This window comes from Cyprinodon tularosa, unplaced genomic scaffold (genome assembly GCF_016077235.1).
Source record: "Cyprinodon tularosa strain WSP-4 unplaced genomic scaffold, ASM1607723v1 ctg44, whole genome shotgun sequence".
Classification (NCBI taxonomy): Eukaryota; Metazoa; Chordata; class Actinopteri; order Cyprinodontiformes; family Cyprinodontidae; genus Cyprinodon; species Cyprinodon tularosa.
Window position 1 is genome coordinate 221,275 of NW_024039163.1, and position 19,236 is coordinate 240,510.

General features: G+C 37.2%; 2 protein-coding genes across 10 annotated transcripts; one reads left to right on the plus strand and one right to left on the minus strand.

Annotated features, from left to right (window-relative positions):
• Positions 1-460: 460 nt before the first annotated feature.
• Positions 461-7,443, minus strand: pdp2 (putative pyruvate dehydrogenase phosphatase isoenzyme 2). Of its 3 annotated transcripts, none has more exons than XM_038299941.1 (9): positions 7,321-7,443; positions 6,846-6,973; positions 6,524-6,700; positions 5,071-5,190; positions 4,709-4,995; positions 3,574-3,679; positions 3,064-3,300; positions 2,675-2,974; positions 461-996 (listed from the first exon to the last, which is right to left on the minus strand). In XM_038299941.1, exons 2-9 carry the CDS (start codon positions 6,924-6,926, stop codon positions 721-723), a joined length of 1,584 nt encoding a protein of 527 aa, XP_038155869.1. In that variant the 5' UTR covers positions 6,927-6,973; positions 7,321-7,443; the 3' UTR covers positions 461-720. The 3 variants fall into 3 exon arrangements, with proteins under 3 accessions (XP_038155869.1, XP_038155870.1, XP_038155871.1); XM_038299942.1 differs by having other exon boundaries at positions 7,330-7,435; XM_038299943.1 differs by lacking the exon at positions 7,321-7,443 and adding an exon at positions 7,177-7,312.
• Positions 7,444-7,808: 365 nt separating this feature from the next.
• terb1 (telomere repeat binding bouquet formation protein 1) lies at positions 7,809-18,909 on the plus strand. 7 transcript variants are annotated; one of them, XM_038299932.1, is made up of 20 exons: positions 7,809-8,110; positions 8,212-8,322; positions 9,505-9,636; positions 10,001-10,132; positions 10,281-10,344; positions 10,431-10,543; positions 11,834-11,962; positions 12,076-12,228; positions 12,321-12,452; positions 12,567-12,692; positions 14,711-14,847; positions 14,941-15,071; positions 15,150-15,208; positions 15,299-15,370; positions 15,530-15,766; positions 15,839-15,895; positions 16,010-16,060; positions 16,929-16,994; positions 17,083-17,152; positions 18,307-18,909. In XM_038299932.1, exons 1-19 carry the CDS (start codon positions 8,077-8,079, stop codon positions 17,145-17,147), a joined length of 2,001 nt encoding a protein of 666 aa, XP_038155860.1. In that variant the 5' UTR covers positions 7,809-8,076; the 3' UTR covers positions 17,148-17,152; positions 18,307-18,909. The 7 variants fall into 7 exon arrangements, with proteins under 7 accessions (XP_038155860.1, XP_038155863.1, XP_038155858.1 ...); XM_038299930.1 differs by having other exon boundaries at positions 7,812-8,110; positions 15,296-15,370; XM_038299933.1 differs by having other exon boundaries at positions 7,812-8,110; positions 10,290-10,344; positions 15,296-15,370.
• Positions 18,910-19,236: the final 327 nt, after the last annotated feature.

Genomic DNA, 19,236 nt, shown 5'->3' on the forward strand with positions numbered 1-19,236 from the left:
TATAATATTATACTTGCAAACACACAACAGATGTCTTAATAAAATTAGTGTGTTAATTTGGCTATTTTTATATTTTGTTGCATTTTTAAACCTTATTCAATGTGTGTGTGTATATATATATATATATATATATATATATATATATATATATATATAAATAAACACACACAATTAAAGACATGAATAGACAAACATATTTCTATTATGAAGACCCAGAAACATAAGCACGGGAACATAAAATATTTCTGGCATAATAGCTTTATTTTACTTTGGAAGGCTTCAAATAAACTTCCGGTTCTAACAGTGCAGGGTCCTGACAGTGCAGGGTCCCTGACAGTGCAGGGTCCCTGACAGTGCAGGGTCCCTGACAGTGCAGGGTCCCTCACAGCGCAGGGTCCCTGACAGTGCAGGGTCCCTGACAGCGCAGGGTCCCTGACAGTGCAGGGTCCTGACAATGCAGGGTCCCTGACAGTGCAGGGTCCTGACAGTACAGGGTCCTGACAGTGCAGGGTCCTGACAGTGCAGGGTCCTGACAGTGCAAGTCTGCAGCTAGACTCTCTTGTTTTTTCTAAGGTAACAGCTGAACATGATATAACATTGAAAAAGATCGTATCACTTTATTTGTAAAACAGTTTATGTACTTTGGCCAGAACACCGGCCTTCGTAAAATACTGACTGAACGTGACCAAGCGTAATTCTGTGGAGGTTTCTCTCAGTCTGCTAACTGTGTTGGGGTCTAGCTAGATCGTAGTTCAAATACACGACAGTAACCGTAATATCGTCTCTATACATTCTGGCTAGGTCCTCTGGCAAGGCCAGCATTGAGGCCAGCCTCTCCTGTGACAGCTCCCCATACTCCCCAGTTCCAAGAGCGTGTCGGATGAGATGAGTAGCAGCGTTGGTATCCAGCGCTGGAGAGGCACGGGCGCGGCGCTTTAACAAGAGTTCATGCATCTGACCCAGCTTCAGCTTCCTCTCTGTGGGAGAAACTGGTGCCTAATCAAAAAGAGGTAGAAGAATCAAGAATATTTAAAAAAAAAAGTCAAATTCATGCATTAATGAAGAAACTGTTAAAAGCAAATGTGAAACAAAGCAAATGTAAAGTCTTTGATTACAATCTGCCACAAACAGCTGAATTTAGCAACATTTCCCGGTGTTATTAGGCTGATTTCCTGAAAATCTTCCCGCTCTAATATACAGCCCTATTAATGACAGTTAAGCTGATTTTCAATCTTAAAGTTCTGCTATCAAAAACATGAAATTTTGTATTTTTAGCATTACGTTGGAGGAAATTGTGACCATCCACTAGTTTTTTTTCCGTTAAAAACCTAAATACAATAATTTGATAAAGCGCTTATAAAAAAATCCAGTTTTTTATTTTTCTTTGAGCTATATAATAATTAATTTATTAATTAATATGCAGCAATAGTTGTGAGGTTAGGATGTTAAAATTCAGCCAATCAAACAATATTTAGTAGAGGCTTGTCTCCCTACTAAAAACCAACCGACATCTGGTTTGGAAAATAAACATAAAACTAGTTTTAGGGTAAGGATAATTAAATAGGGAATTTTTTTAGATGAAAAATCCTAGCATTCGTGTGGTTTAAAAAAAAAAAACGATGGTAGATGCCATCAGATCCCAATGCAGCTATTAGACAGAGCCAGTGCTGATCACTTTTTGGGAAATTATTGATCTCACTTCAGCTGGAAGACTCCAGAAATAAAAAAAAAGTAAAAAACCCCACTGGACTTTGCTTTCGAAGTTTAAAGACGTTTCGCTTCCCATATTTTTTTTGAGTACAACCAACAGCAGATGTAATATCAAGTCCATCACATTGAATTGAAAAAGCTTCCTGGATGAAAAGCAAAACGCAAACTTGGAAAACTAAGCCCAGAGGTTTGTTTTTTTTAACTTTTTTTGGAATGACTATGACCTGGATGACTGATTGCTTTAGATACTGGCGAGGGCTGCACTCAAGCTCAAGAGGATTATTAGTTTCTTCTAGTTTTATTTTAAAACAGAAAATCAAAGAATGAACCCATACATGGAATTCAAAGCTTTTGGTTTGTCTCATTTAGTTTTAAATCTATTTACAAGTTAAAAGAGCAACAGAAATTAAAAATTAAAATGAGATTGATGTATCTGGAACCAAATCTTTTTTTTCCTATGAAAATGTGTTTGCTCCTTACAGTCCTATTTTCTTACTCAAAACTGTTTCATATCATTAAAGAAATGTTTTATGTTACAAATGTAATCTAAGGAAGTAAAAAAATTGTTTCGATTCGGCCACCAGTCAACCCCCACGTGGAACCATACTGGTGAGCCAGCCTCTCCTGGACTGGTTTCAGTTTCACTTTGGTTTGCTGGAGTCCTAAAACCTTAGAAATTGTTCAATAAATGGCCAGGCTGGTTTAGCGGCTGTCTCTAAATAATTTATACCTTTTTATAGCATTGTATACTACTAGACTGCACTGGAATTATTTGATCATTTTAAAACTGGACCACATTGAATGCTGGATCTGAACTGGACGTGTTTATCTTGTGATGAACTTAGAGATGACATCTTCTGTTAATTATAATCTAAAAGGAAAATATATGGAATCAAGATACAACACAAAAGTAACAGATTTCGTAATGTAAAGTTAGTTTCTTCAGGAGTTGCTCTAAACAGACCTGTAAATAAATTCCGCTCAGATGCTCTCCAACCAGTCGCACCGCCTCCTCACTTGTGAATTCGTCCCATAGCCCATCTGTGCCGAGGATCAGGAAGCGGTCCTGGGGTCTTAACTTGTGATAGGTTATCTCAGGTGTCCCCTCCAGGTATGGCGGGGTTAAGTAGTTGGGGGGTGTGTACTGATACAAGTTCAGAGAGTCCAGGTCCACTCCAGATTCAAGACCGGCTAAAATGCTCTGCTGCAGCTCGAGGCTCCATTTGAATCTCACATCCCCAAAGGCACGTAAAGGCATGAGAACCTGAAAGTAAGATAGAAGAAAAAAAATTACCCTTATATCATCAAAAAGATTATTTTTTTTTATATTTGTTCAGTGAGACCGTATCTCACCCCAAGCAGTCGGTCATCTGTGACCACCGTGTCTCTCTCCGTAGGTGGATGCTGAGCTCTAATCCGTTCCAGCTCACTGAGGTTCTGTGAGTTGTGGTCTTTAGAAAGAGGCACAGCGCTCCATGACCCGTCATTGTTTTGAACCCCCAAAACTGCCCGGCAGTCTCCTGCATTTGCAACGTGGATCCCATCGGTGCCAACATGAGCGACACAAGCAGTGCATCCAGCAAATGCAACCTGGAAGGTAAAGTGAAAGTTAGACAACCTCTGTGTCTCTAGAACACTTGGTAAAAGGTTACCAATGTCTGATTTTAGCTGTTAAATAGTAGAGGATGCAAAACCAATAAGCTGGTTATTGGTTTTCACCACAGGAACTTTAAAACATTGGCTGAACGCATCCTGAAGAGCTTTGTCGTTCGGATGTCTGGTTGGTAAATTGATTTTTTCCTTCTGCATGTACCATAATGACTGTATAAGCTCTAAAGTACTAAAGTGAAAGACTGAAGTTACCTGGATGGCTGTGCTTTTCATGAGGTCATTAGAAAGGGGAACTTGTGCCTCCAAAGATATATCAGCATCAAGACGTCTAAAAGCGCAGTCCAGAGCATCCAGAGGGCTAAATAAAAAGATAGATGATTTTGGTTTGATTCAACATTCACTGTGTAATAAGCTGCTACTGTATGCCGAGCATTTATATAACATTATAGTGACTAAGTTTCACAGTAGAAAAAGACGTCTGCAGCTTCAAGTTTTAAAAAATTAAACCCTGTTAACAGCTTTCACAGAGATAGCAGTGTGCAAAAGTGACTGGGATTTACTCTATAATCTTCGTTAAGCCAGCTGATAGTCAGTGTGCAGCAGCAACCACCACCATGATGCTGCACACTGACAATCGGCTGGCTCAAAGATGATCACTAAAGTTTTTCCATGATGACAAGAAAGATGTAATATATGGCATTAGAGCTGCAACTAACAACTATTTTGCTAATTAATCGATCTGTTGATTCTTTTTTCGATTAACAGTCAAATAATCAGATGGCAAAAGGTTCCTTGAAAAATACACCAAATTTAATGCAAATGAAGCTAAAACTGTGCCCTTTAACACCTTCTGGATAGAGCATATCAATGGTAAAAAAAACGTTTTTTCAACTTCAATGTTAAAGGTTTATGTTTTTTTTTTACAATTTTGGTATAAAAACTGCTTTGGTTGGGTCGATCTGTCAGCTAAAGGCATGTTTTAGAGTCTCTATACTCCAGTTAACTATTAATGGATTACTAAATTATTTGACGGTTATAAATAATAAATGAATCACGATTAATCTGATTCAGCCCTAAATGGCATTAATATAACTATTCTAATTACGTCTCATGTTATTTTAGAAGTAGGAATAGTTGTTTAGGGTACCATGCCACACAATTTTTATTTATAAAGCACTTTCAACAACCAAAAGGAACAAAGTGCTATACACAATCATAAAATACAATCAATCATAAAAACAATAAATAAAGTGGTGTATAAAAGTAGTAATAAAATAAAAAGCAATAATAAAATAATAAAAGAAATACAGTGAGACAAAGTCAACATCTAAGACTGTGTTAAAAGCCAAGGAAAAGGCAAGCTAGAACAACAAACATTTACACTTACCTCATGCCTTCGTCATGCTCCTCGTTGTTCAATAGCTCCTGCCAGAAGACTCTAAGGTGGTTTATGTACAGGGAGGCAGATTCGCGATAGTTAAAATCCGTATGATGTTTATACCATTGTAAGATGGGTGGAACAGGTCGGCCATTCTCCATGCACCTCTCCAGCTCTTCCAGGGTTTGCTTTGGCATCATTGCCACTGCTGCATAGTAGAGCAGACGCTCACTGACAGCCTGGGCACATGCCCAGCCCCCGTGGCCATCAAACACTCCAAACAGCATGCCCTTTGACTGGGGATCACAGAAAAAAAAAGACATTTCTATAAATGGAGGAAACAAAGACAAACAGAAGTGGTGGATGCATACCTGTAAACAGGTGGCTGAACTACGACGGTCCTCATTGGGAGTGTTTGCGGGAAGCTGGTTGCTTTCAAACTTTCTCACTGCGCTGAGCACCCTCCCATCAAACTCTGGCACATTAACAGTCTGAAACCAAACGGTGCATTTCTTATCAGAAATTGTACATTTTTGGAAAATGTTTTGTTTGCCAGCGAAAGTTGTTACATGTTTAGCACCGAGAACAAGTCCCATAAATAACTGATAAAGATTATCCAGAAAAACTTTCTCCTAATCATTTATATTTGATGTATTAGGTGAATATGTCACACAGATTGACATGCAAGGCAACTAATACAAAGTCGATCCTGGAACACGAAGCTGAAAAAACATTGTCCACAGTACTTTTATGCTACGTTCAGGCCGCACGCTGCAAAAGCAGCAGAAGCAGCTGGTTTACACGCAGTGTCAATGGTTGTCGTAAATCGAGGCGCATCAAAAGGTCCTGCAGTGCGTTTCGAGCAGCAGGAGCAGTGCCTCTTGACGCATCTGAGCAGCTTTTGGCGCGCTTCACAAGCAGCTGCAGCTGGAGTTGAAAAAAATTTAACTTTTGCTGTTCGACACGCCACATCAACCAATAAGAGAAGCTGATCTGGCAGCTGGCAGGGAGACAGATACAGCACTACTGATGCAGGGAACTAATATCACTCCCCTGAAACAGTTTATTAACACTTAAATTAACATAAAATGTTGGAATCTGCCAGCAAAATATGTTAGGTTTTTATTATTCTGGTACGTGCAGTTTGGATTATGTACATGGAAACCGCTAACATCTCCTTCCAGCCGCCACGAACAGCAGCGGAAAATCCCCAAGAGGCGACCGGGCCAGTGGCTGCTGTTGAAGAGGATTTCCGGTGACACTGCACCGCAGGTGTACAGGGGTTTGGGGTTGGTCCAACAGCGAAATAATATTTTAAGGCAGGATCTTAATCTTGATGAACTGAATGAACAGATGAAGCTTTAAGTTGAGCTTTCTCACTTAAAAATGTATTAAAAACTACTTTTTACTCAGTTATAACAGCAAATATAGCAAAGCCACTCTCTGGCATTGAGCACAGTAGCAGCCGAAGCATTAGACGCATCTGGACACACTTTACTGGTCTCTCTTCAGGAGAGTCAAAGATGCACATGAGGCGCGTCGGACCTTAAAGTGTACAAGCATAAAAAATGAAGCAGCAGGTGCTTTTATGCTGCCTCTATGGTGTGCGTTCTAAAAGTAGCATTAAGAAAAAATAAATAAATAAAATGTTTCAGGATTAAGGTACTCCACAAGTGATGCTTCCCTGGGTGGAGAGCCATAACACCATAACCAGTAATGGGCTGCCTTTTGACATGCTGTAGATATCTGACTTGTCTACAGCACGTTTTTGCATGTATAATTGTCACTGCAGCGCAGAACTGAGTGTTCGGTGGTTTTCATTACCTGTTCATTGCTTCTTAGAATGCTATTGATCTGCATCTGGCTCTGCTGGAAGTCTAAATCCTGTCGTGTTGAGAAATGACGGCAGCTTTGAGTCCAGAGTACAGATCCTTTAATAGTGCAGAATTTCAAGTCTACTCCAGACAGATTCCAGGATGAAAAAGGACAATTATGGACAGCCTGTAAGGTTAAAAAAAAATCTATCAATCAATACATTTATACATAATAAATAGGCTATAATGTGAGTCAAAACACCCCATAAAAAAATGAATATTATGTAATGTGAATAGTACTTAAAATGCAGCAGTCTGATCAGGATACTAACCTGGAATGGGACTGTGTGAAAAACTATCAGCCTGCAGCTGGAAGCTCTCTGAACAATGCTGGAGCACACACGTCCATACATCGCTACTGCTACGGATCTGGTTCTATGAGTGAGTTTTCCCCTTAAGTCTGAGCAAGAAAAGCAAACAAATCAATACCAGCACAGATCATTCTCAGGTTATGCTGCATTAGAGTTCTCTGTTTCCCTCTAAATGCTAGCAAACATTACATTACATTGCTAAGTCAGCTTTAAAGCAGCAACCAAAGCAAACCAAGATGGCATCTGGACACATTAAATTGCATTATTACACGTCTACATTATGGAGATTTACCGAGTTTGCAGCTGATAGCATGCTAGCTTAATGTCTCCGCTGACATTTGGTAAAAGCTAACACTACATTACCCAGGATTCTTGACGAGGTCGTAAACGCGCACATTTAAAAAAGCTACATAAATGTATAAAATCCCGCACTTACAGCACTTACATGGATAACTGCTGGAAAAGAACCAAAGTCCGTTAACATACAACAGCTATGCAACACTAGCCAAAAAAATATAAGGAGGAGGAGGTCCCGCAAAGTGTGACGTAAGGATCTGTCAGAAAACATTTCTAGCGGACCATTATGGAAGAATTATGGCAGGCTGTTTTTGACATTTATTAGAAGCGCTGTCCTCTCTTTCGTCCACCTTAAAGTATTCTACAAATTCAAAAGCCTTAAAGACATTATATCTTTGTATTGCACATACAATGTCTACCAGCTTGTATATGTTCACCTGAGTAATTTGATTTACATTATTTGATTAAATAAATAAATATAATAAAAAGTACATTCACTAATTTCAAATAACACTTTATGTATTTGTATCATTGAATTGAATCATTGTATTCTTTCATTTTAAACCAATTTCTGGAAGAATCAATGGGGGGGAGGTACCCCTCGGGTTTCTATGGTAATGCGGAGATGCGCGTCACGCGCCTGCCAACTAGCATATAGAACGTTAGCAAAGCTGCGCTGCACTAAGTACCGTTCAGTGAGTTGTTGCGATATTAGACAGATAATACTTCGGAGAAAATCGTCTTTACATCTTAGTTTTGGGTTATTTACCGTCTAATGTGTCTAGTTCGCGTTTTTTTTTTTTTTTTATATATTTGTAGCCACAGGTTAGACGTTGTGAAACTATGAAAAAATAGAGAAAACCAGCTGTGTCCGTTTCATAACTGAAAAAGTAAAATGGAAAGGAGATTTTTGAGCAACAACCGTAACAGTAAGTAATGCACATAATCTTAAATAATATTTTTTTTTATTCTTCCTCCAAATGTGTATTTGTTTAGCTTATCTCTCTGATGTCTAATTACTCATCTTCAGCCACAAAGACGGATCTCACTTTGCTGCTGGAATGTCTAAAGTTTCAGATGAAATGTCCAGATTTACAGAAGCAAGCACTTCTCACTATACACTCCATCTGTGAAAAGAAAGGTAACAATAAAACTAGAGGCTAGTTTTGTCCTTGTTTCTTTAAGAATCATAATAAGAATATAAGATAAAACAAATTATTTTGAGAAGTCTTTTTTTTTTAAGACATACTTCCATATTTTCCTGCAGTTTTGGTACCTTTACAGGTATAACTAACATCTCATATAAAAGAAATGTCACCAGTCATAAACTAAACTTAATTAATTTAATAGTTATACAACAATGGCACAGTCTTCCTAAATATAGGTGTGTTAGAAATATTTTATTTATACTCCGTTTGTGTTTCATGAGTTGTGTACTAATGAACTATTATGATGTATAATGTGTGATTCATCTTTTATTAACTATTGTTTAAGATCGTTCCAGATAAAGGTCATGCAACGGACGGGTTGTGAAAGAGGCTTGAACATCCTCTATCACATGTTGGGTTGTAAAAGAGGCCTTAACATCCTCTATCGCATGTTTCTTCTAAACATGTGTTCTTGGAATGAATTTAATCGTAAAACAACCACATGCTTTGTTTTAACATATGTGCTGAGGTTTAAAGTAAGTTCATTTTGTTTCCCTTGCCCTTAGTAAAACCTCAGCTTGTGTAATTAGGGACATCCCCTGACTTCAATAAATAGCGAGGAGAAAGCCGAAGACCGGCAGAGTGGGGTGGAGACCTGTACTGTGTGGTCCCTTCCTACTCTCCTCACGAGTAAAACTAAACTAATTGTCTCGGTGCCTTTTTCTTTCCTTGTTTGTTGATGTTTTAGGTGATTAGACCTGACAAGGTGCATCTTAATAAAATCAATTCAAAAAGAGGAATCCAGTGATATATTTCAGTTGTTGATATCTGTCAGTTTGAATTATTATGAATTACAACAACACAAGTATATAAAAAAAAACACCAAAAATTGAATCAAGTTATCCTCATTTATAAAAAGTATGTTAATGCACTATACAGAAGTTGAATTGAATACTTTATCTGAACTCCATTTACATGGCATGGTAGCAAACAATCTGTTGGATTACTTCTGGGTTAAAATAGTTCTACAATGGCAGACTGTTAACATGTTGCATTCATTCATTATCCAAAATGGTTTTATTACCCACATCTAGACCTCAGTATGTTTAATTTTGTTGTCCCCCCCCCCCCCCCCCCCCCCCCACTGTTTTACCTCACTTTGTCTTCCTTTTCAGAGGATAATGTGGATTTGCTGAGAGAGCTAGGTGGCGTGACATTTCTGTATAATCTGTCCAAATCCAGTGTTGTTCATTCGGATGTCAAGGAGACGGCCCTCTTTACTCTTGGCACACTAGCTGAAGCTAATGGTCAGTAAACGCATGTCAGAATTATTGATCCTCACATCCATCCTTCTGTTTTCTGTAGCAGATAATCCTTGCCAAGTCACTGGGTGGATATACCCTATGAATACATGGACAGTCATTTTTTGTGTATTAGAAAGTCCAGGCAAGCATTGTCATATATATATATATATATATATATATTCAATCTAAAATCCTTAGAGATATATGTGTTATAGGTCACAGATGCCATTTCAAAGGTTAATACAGGTATTAATTCTTATTTGATAGAGATATTAAGACAATTTATAGGCTGAAAGAAGTTGTGCTGTATTTATGATGAATAATTGCATGCTGAAATAAAATGCTCTGTATGTCCTTTGTTCAACAGTCTACTGCAAGCATTCGCTGTGCAGAAAGGAGATATTCATGGACATTGTCAGACTCTTGACTCAAGAAGACGCCTCACTGAATCAGAAGAGGGTGTCTGTCTACTTGCTGTTTGTTCTGGTTTCACAAAACAGTAAGCTCTTGCCTCCTGGAATCAAAAGAACATGAATACACAACAATTGTCTTTAGAGTTTAAATGAGTGTTTTGCTTTAGGTTAAATTGCTTCTTCTGGTAAGTTTAAGCTCACTTTGTTTGACATGTAATTGTGTTTTTGTTAATGGAGAATCAGGGCAGACTTTAGCTCAAACTACAGGCTGTCTGGAAACTCTGATGGAACTTTTCAGGTACTGAATTGTACTGATGTTCTGAAGAGAGTGTTTTTTTTTTTTTTTTTTTGATGAATACTAATGTGACCGTTGTGTCCTTACAGGTCTACCTTCCCCTTCTCAGCAGTGGATAATTTGAGAAATGTCAACCAAAACTACCAACTCTGGGCTTCTGTGTCCATTGCTCTCTGCGGATGTGTCAACAATCCTCAGAATGGTAAAATCATCTGGATCTTGTTTTGTGTAGTGATTAAGATGGTTTGAAAAGCTTCTTTCATCCTTAATCAAATGTATAAATTTTAGATTTAGAAAAAATCTTGGAAGGGTAAAAGCTCGTCAAAAGTGCAAAAACCTTTTAGTATAAGTGTGATTAGTGTTATTAAAGCAATATTTGAAGTAGGTGCACACCTTTTATATTGTTAAAACACCTAACAGTACAGTATTTTATTGTTAATTTTTTTAACTCTTCAATATTATGTTATTCTTATACTTTTTTCTAAGGTCCAAATTTGTGTGACCTTTCACCATTGTGGGACAATAAAGAGATTTTCTATTCTATTCTATTATTTTCTGTTCTATTATTAAACATGAATGAAGCTCAGCTTTCATTGTGGCTTTTTTCCTTTTAAACCATTTTCCATTTGAGAATCATAAATATTTAGAACTATAATTGTTTAACAACAACTGGATGTTTTCCCACATCTCCATTAAAATCTCCATTTTTAAATATTTAGTGACAAATCCAGGTGTGTTTGACACATCCATCCATCCATCCATCCATCCATCCATCCATCCATCCATCCATCCATCCATCCATCCATCCATCCATCCATCCATCCATCCATACATCCTTCTTCGGATACAAATAGGCTTCCAAATATTCCAGATTGAATTAAATTTTGAATAGCTCCAAATGTTATTGATTTAACACCAGTATAATTTAGGTTTCGGCTTGGATGATGTGGATTAAGGTGGACTGAAATCTCTTCACATCGCCGAGTCTAATTGAACATCCAGCTCACTGATTCCAACTAAAAAATAAAAATATCCAAAGACAATCTGTCCACTGGACGAGATATTTGATGTGATGATATACATATAACGCTCAGTTTTCTTTAGCAACCCTTTCCTGATCGATGGCTTTGTACAATGAGATTGTTTGTTACTTTGTAACTCCTCTGGAAACTGGTTAGATGCAGATAAATACGGCTTAAAAAGCTGGAGCTATTTTAGGTACATCAGATTGGCACTTAGAAGACTGATTAGAAAAAACATTTTATTTGTATAAACTGCATTCTGTATTTGTTTCATTAAAGGTGAGAAAAGGTCAGAATTACCTGTTTCTTTTTTTTTACTTATCATGTTAACAGTGAGGTGCTGACTTTTAATATCCACTGTTAAGGGGAACTTTAAAACTTACTCCCTTCCCATGCTGATAAAATACTCCAAAACCCTACATAGCAGAAAGATCATCTGTAATTCATCATGTCTTTGTTTTGTTTTGTAGAGGAAGGTCAGCGGGTTTGCGTGGCAGCCTTTCCCATCGTAAAAACATGGCTTCAACAGATTTCTGTGCCCTCAACTGAAACCTTTCAGCCCATATGCTCTTTTATCGCCATGACAGTTTCCAGCAATGGTAAAAAAAAAAAACTGTTTTCTCTGCTGAAAACACAGTTTCACAGAAATGACATTTATTTTCTAACAGTGTTTAAAACTTTTTAATAATCTCAAATTGTTCACCTCTTGCAGCTTATGTACAGGAGAGTTTTGCTGCCTGCGGCGGTTTGGAAACTCTTACAGTCGCACTGCTTCGCATCGTGTCTACCTCAGATACAAGCTTGTTGTCTCGTCAGGTGTCTGTCATTATAGTCAAGACCTTGTCAGCTTGCATTGCTGATAACTGTGAGTCCTACTCATAAATGTTTCATTTAAGAAAGCTTGACTGTTGCTATTGTGCTTCTCCAGGTTATACATTTGTTTTCTTTATATTCTAGCCACTCTGGCATCAGGTTTGGCTCAGTATGACCTAGTGAACCACCTCTTCTTTCTGCTGGCCAGCACACATTTAGACCCTGAGGACAGACTCTCGGTTTTACTTACCATTGGGGAGTGCACTGGGGCCTCTGGTGAGACTGAGCCGTAAAAAACTATGGAAAGTCGAGAGTCTTCTCTTAATATTTGGCTTTGATTGATCCAATTCACTTATTATTTAATAACTTACTGTCCTTTTGTATTTGCAGTGGAGCACCAGTCTCAGCTGGTGGGTTGTGGAGGCGTGCCGCTTATGATAACCTTTCTCACAGAGGACTCAAGCGAGGAAGTAAAAAGGGCAGCTACCTTCATACTGCAGACTTGCAAAAAGGCCAGTAAGCAAACTTTCTTTTTCTCTGTAAGAGGGATGGGAATCGAAAACTGGTTCCTGTTCAGAACCAGTTCCCTGTGTTCCAATTCCATGGCAGCGTTTGGCTTCTCGCTTAACGATTCTCTTATCGATTCCAGGCAGCATCAAAGCCTAGCGCTTGACAGCACAACTTACGTCACGTTTTTTTACGCAAGTTAAGCACACGGCATTTAGTAAGCAAGTACAACGGGACCGGGCGTAAGTCTAGAAAAGCAAAACCAAAAAATGGTGTCCCATCGGGTAAAGTGATTTAAAGTTTGGCTTAATTTTAAGGAAGAGAAAAATGGCAACAAGTTACTTTGCAATCATTGCAAAGTGGTAGTTACATACATGGGAGGAAATACATCCAACATGCAGAAACACCTGTGCATACAACATGGCATACATTTTAACAATTGCAGTGTTTTTTATGCTTCCAGACAGAACTAAAGTTACGACCAGCATGGAAGGCAACTCTGGTGGTAATTAGCTAGTTTTATATCACTGGCTGTACTTAAAGTGGTTCCTAGTAAATCAAATGCCATTTCTGGAAATAAATTAATTTCCTACCTCAATTTGGGGTTATTAAACATGCTACGAAGTTGTTCCGCAGTTCAGGGAGCAAGAGAAAGATGACGCTCATTTATTTAAATCAGGGGAGAGGAGTTTATTTCCCGAAATTGTACAGTAATGCTTATTCATTATACGGATGCCTTTTCCATTAGATTTAGATGACTGTGCGAGACGGGTAGCCTTGCTGGCTCAGAGGCTGGCAGCTCCCGTTCACTGCCTTCTCTTTTTGCAGAGGCAGGCAGAAATAGAATGTCCCAGGCGAAGGTAGACAAATGTCACCGTGCACTTACCAAGTTCACTGTTTCACAGAATCGATAAGAGAATCGAAATCATGAAATTCCCAACCCTACTATGTAATGGCTTTAAAACATATTTAGGGAAAATGTGATTTAGTTTTGTTTTTTATTTTTACAACCGGCACTTTTTATTCATAAATTCGTTTTTTTTTTTTTATAAAAGATTAAAAAAGATATTAGACCCCTTGACATAATATTCATACTTGTTAGGCATAAGATTATGACAATGGACAGGTAAACTGAGATTGATTAAATATTTTCTTTGATGTTAAAATATGACAAAATGGACCAAGATTCAGTATATTTCTAAATGAACATGTGATAAGGTAATGGCTCTTTGATGCAGCTTGGGAACTAAATCTTCCCCTTGTGGATTAATCAAACAGATATCTACTGCAGATCAAATTTCTTTGAAGTTCATGCTAGCTCTTATAGAAGAAGGCAGTATAGCCACAGAGCAGTCAGGATGTGAGTATCAGAACCTGGTCTATACACCAAGTGAAGAAGAGTCAGTCTGATCGATCAAAATGTGTTTTATATCATGAGGTTGCTGGCTTTGCACTGCCTGAGAGTAAAGCACATGACTGTGTGCGCTACAAAAAAGGCGCAAACTGGCAGAGGTAGCAAGATGCCTTGGGTGATTCTTTGCTTGAAAACCTTTGACCCTTCCATCCACCTACCTACTTTAATGAAGCAGTCTCGGATGCTCTGTTTCAACTCCTTGCAGGATAATGTGCATTACCGCTTAAATGAAATCATTTAGTAATTGTTTGTGAATTACAACATTGAGTTTGAGGGGTTGGCTTGGTGTCCAAACCAATCTGAATCCATTTTGGCAACTGTTAGATGTACTCCACATATAAGTCAGCTTCATGGAGGCCACATCTCACAGTTTAAGGATCTGCTGCTAATTTTATAGTGGTAGATAACCCCGCACACCTCCAGGGCTCCAATAACGGCCATGCCTCAGTTATATAGGGTTTTAAAGCAGAAAAATGGATTGACATAATGCTATGCCTGACTGTTATAAAACTGGTAGTATCTAATGTGTTATCAGGGGTGTATCTGTTCATCTTACTTCACTATTTCACATCCTTTACTTTAAACAAATCTCTTTGTTTGTTTATTTGCATAGCGTTGAGCTTGGGAGTGCAGGGCCTGGTGGAAAAGCAAGTTGAAATTGAGGATCCTCTTCTAATTATGGAAAGGTTTAGGAGTTCAGCCAGAGAAATGCTGCGCAAGATTGAACAGTTAGAGAAAAGACAGCTGGAGGTCAGATAAGCACACCCACTTAAAATATAATTGGTAATGTTTATTTTAAATAATTATAAACATATAATATATGTAGAAATATTTCTTTTTTAGGAAGTTAAAGAGGAGCAAGAAACCAAAATGACAGGAGCAGACCCTATGCGTTTTGTTGACAGAAGAGGGATCTGCATGTCTTCTGAAGTTCAGTCACTAGAGGGAGGCAACGAGTCACATGCAGAGAGGAAGTCAGTGTGGTCTTTAAAAGCTTTAATTTATGAGAAAAAAAATTATCTTCAATAAAATATTTTTTTCTTTTTGCTTAGATCCCTGTTTAGACCTCCTTTGTTGCAGACAAAACCAGAAGAGATTACAGGCTCTGATGGTGAGAAACAGAGTTCTACCTTTACAAGTTTTCACTTGTTGTGTGATGCAGCTTCTATAAAATTAGTATTTTTTTCTTTTTGTAAAGAAGTTGAGAACAGTGACTTAAAGAGGATGAGGAAAGCAACAGACTACCGGTCAGTCTCTAATGGCCGATGTGCAGGTAAGGAAACTAAGATATTTCTAAGAACAATGAGCACATTTTTGTTGTTGTTATTTTTGGTTCTTTATTTAAGATACACAAGAAATCACAGTTTTTTTTTTTTTTTTATTGTTGCACACAGATGATTATTTCTTCTTATAAAGGTTGTTTTTTTTTTAGGTTGTGTCTTAGCTTTTGAAGACGTGACAAGTCGGACTTATGCATCGTTTCAAAGCTCCTGTGAGAACAGCTGCGACATGCATCGAGTTCTACAGGAGGCTACAGAGCGATTCAGAATGAGTCACCTCAACTGCGGGGTTAGGCAAGATCAGAAGAGTGTCGCTGCTGGGCATGCAGACCCAAGCTCTGCAAAGGCGCCAACACCAACGCTGCAAAGAAGCTGTGAAAAACTGTGTGGTAAGTGTGTGGTATTCACTTTTCTTGTGCTAAATCAGTTTAAGCTTACTTAAGTTTGTTGTTTATCATTAGGTTTGGAACATAAGCCAAAAGACAAAAAATACACAAGAACAGAACCGAGCTACTCAAGTGAGTAGAAGATTCTGTGTTTATTTATTTTTGCTCGTTTCATTAATACACCTTAGATACTCTAAATCATAAAACAGACACAGCTAATAATTGAAAAAATGTCTTTATCCACAGCTGGGACTGACAAAAGTTTTCTGCCACAACACACTTGGAGGAAGCATAAGGGTAATATTACATATATATATATATATATATACATATACAGAAATACAGAAATAATTGATTTAGAAATAACAGATTAATGACATGTACTGTAGTAAACAAAATGACATGAAACTTAATCTTTTTTATTATTAACCATAAATTTAAATAAACTCTTGGTTTTATTTTTGGGTTATTTTTTTTTTTACTAAAGCAGTTGATTTTTTTTAAATATGGTATGTTTTTATCACCATAAAGTTTCTACTTCTGCTTCAATTTTACTAGAAACAGGATAAATTATATGGGATGGAATTATTTTCCCAGACCTATAAATGCCCAAGCAATGCACAGCCTTACAGAATATTGTCAAATAAGTATTAATTAAGAGACTGTAGCAAAAAATTATTAATATAATAAGCACAAATTTTGAAATTATTTGAATGCGTAGAAGCAGTTGTCTTGTTGGCAGTAGGGCTGGGTAATTAATTGAATTTGCCAAATAACTTTAATAAAAGAGAAATTTGGTTACACTGCATGTTACTAGTAAGATACAGACCTTATCAGTGTAGCCTTTGGGTTTGCCACCAGAAAAAAGGGCAAATAGAGTTGCAGCTAGCAGGCAAATCCATACTTACGAGTAGAAGTAAGCACTTTTCCATGCAACAACCTAGATGAGCAAACCTTAAGGTGATGAAAACAATGAAACCCTGAAGTGAAACATCTCCACTTGATGCTTGATGCAATGGAAAATCAAGTAAAATCCCATTATTGGGTTAAAAATATAAAGATTTTTGTCAAACTCTTTCAGTTCTAATTGGTAGATATAAAATTTTGCATAGAGCATGTGTATAAAACCCCTGTAATGTTTTTTTTTTTTTTTTTTTTCTCATAGGTTTCACTTTGACCCCCCTGTATAAAACAACCAGCCAAGTGGCACACACCTCCCAGACAAGGATGGGTATAGATAAAATATTAGTATATTTCATGTCATTAAACTCAGTAAACGCTGCCATGTTCACCAGGTATGACTCCATCTTTCCTCTTAGGTCCAAGCTTCACTCCCCTAAAAAGGTCACAACTACCTGAAGCCATCCATCCAGCACACATGTGATCGGGGTATTTACATTTTCAGACTTTGTGTGTGAATGTTATGATTGAGAGATTGTGTCGGGAGCTGTCCTCTGCAATGTATTCTTGGCAGCAGACAAACCAGGGAGCAGAAGGAATGTTGAGCTGCAGCCAGTTTTCTCGGTGTGCAGGGCAGAGCTGGTTCAGAGCCCCACAGCTGTATTAAGCTGTTCCACAGTCTCTCTCTGCTATTAATCGGATACTATAATGACATACCGTGATGTTTTAGACCAATGGAAAAATACTTCAGCTTATTACCATATTGTGTGTCCAAGTATTTTATTAATTAGGCAAACCTTTTTACTTGCGTCTTTCTCAACCTTTATTCTCATCTGAGGAATTATTTAGAAGGGTTGCTCGTGCATTTCACAATCGTTCTGTTGTGTTTGATCATTTTCATTTTCTTTGGACTGCAAAGGTTAATATTTTTAACATGCTGAGATTTTTACACACTATACACACTTTTTATTCTAATAACGGTTTACACCTTTTTTACTATCAGTAAATGTAATTTCTATTTCTAAAGCAGCTGTTTTAATTGTAATGTTCTACCTGTGTTTACATAACCTTCCTGTAAGAAGGAATAAGTGACCAAATAAGTATTTAAACTTTTTCTAGCTTCAAACACAGAGAGAAGTGGAAGGATTAATGGTGAACATTATGCTGTTAAAAGATCAAAGACACAACAGACCTCTCTCTCTGGGAGATCTTTAAGATGTTTCTAAAAGATAGAAAAATAAATGTCTAAAATGTATGAGCTGCTAAATTATCTTTTGTTAGTTCTCCTTTGGACTAATCTGAAATGGAAGAGTGAAAACTCATCAGTCATACTGTTCTCTACACTGATACACTATAGCAGACAGAAAGCCTTAAGATACTAAATCAGAGCCAGTTTATTGATAGAACAGTGGTGACCAAAAGTTACCTAATGCTCAGTGTCTATAATTTGAAATTGTCTCAATATCCTTTCTGATCTTTTTTTATAGATTTTATTAAGTAGACCAGAATTATTTTCTCCCAAATTTGAAAATATTAACAACTTTTAATAAAGATAATATTAAAAGTATATACGTTTTCCTGCAAGTTCATTTCTTATGGTTGCTTTAATAGTTTTTTTCTTGTTTATATTTCTGTAAATATAGAGAAGAGAGAGTCAGGACCTCAGCCATGAAGTCCGAAACCAGCTTGTTGAAGTAAAGAAATATGGCTACTTCTGGATCCCCATCTTACAGTCATATCGTTTCCAACCTGGATGCAGCAATGTTGATGTGGCCAAAATGTACAAGAGGCTGGTGAAAAAGTTAAGGTTATAAAATGGTGGGATTTTCAAATTTCCTTTTAGATTGTATTGAAATCTTATCTTCCTGTTTTCCCTTGGAAGTATAAAACATTCTATGCCGTGTAATCTTTCTATTCTGATTCATCTTATTTAATAAATTCTTACTCTGTTTCTTTGTAGAAAACTTATTTTAAGTGAACATATATAGCAATATATGACCTTTCTTTTTTAATTGTATAGTACAGTAAGTATTTATTTTGTTTGTATTACATCACATATGGTTCTATGTTCTAATATTCTGCCAAACATACGTTTTAATAGATGTTGCTAAACTTGAATGTGTGTATTTACTTAATTTTCCAAAGATGTTTAATACTTTTGTTTCTACAGCTTATTGTATGTTCTTGTTGTAAAATGCAAATTTTTTGTGTATAAGGTTGCTGTTTGTTTGATAAAATATTTGACAAGAGCAAATCTGACACTGGTTTGTGTTTTTGTGAAGAAGTCTTCAAAGTGAAGCTGTTTTCAACAGCTGACTGGATGCTAGGTAGTTCTTGTTCCTGTAGCTATAAGTTTGCCTCTGCCTCTGGCACATCGTAGTGAAAGGTTCTGTTCTTGCATAAGAAATATGCTTGACTTCTTAATCTTTAACTCTTCATCCAGGAAATTCACAAATAATTGATGACAGTTTAAAAAAAAACTCAACGAGTTCTAAAAAGTTATACAAGCAAGAACTTTGTGTGTATAAAAAAAATGTTTCGAAAGAAGATGGGACAATTGTAAAATCAGAACA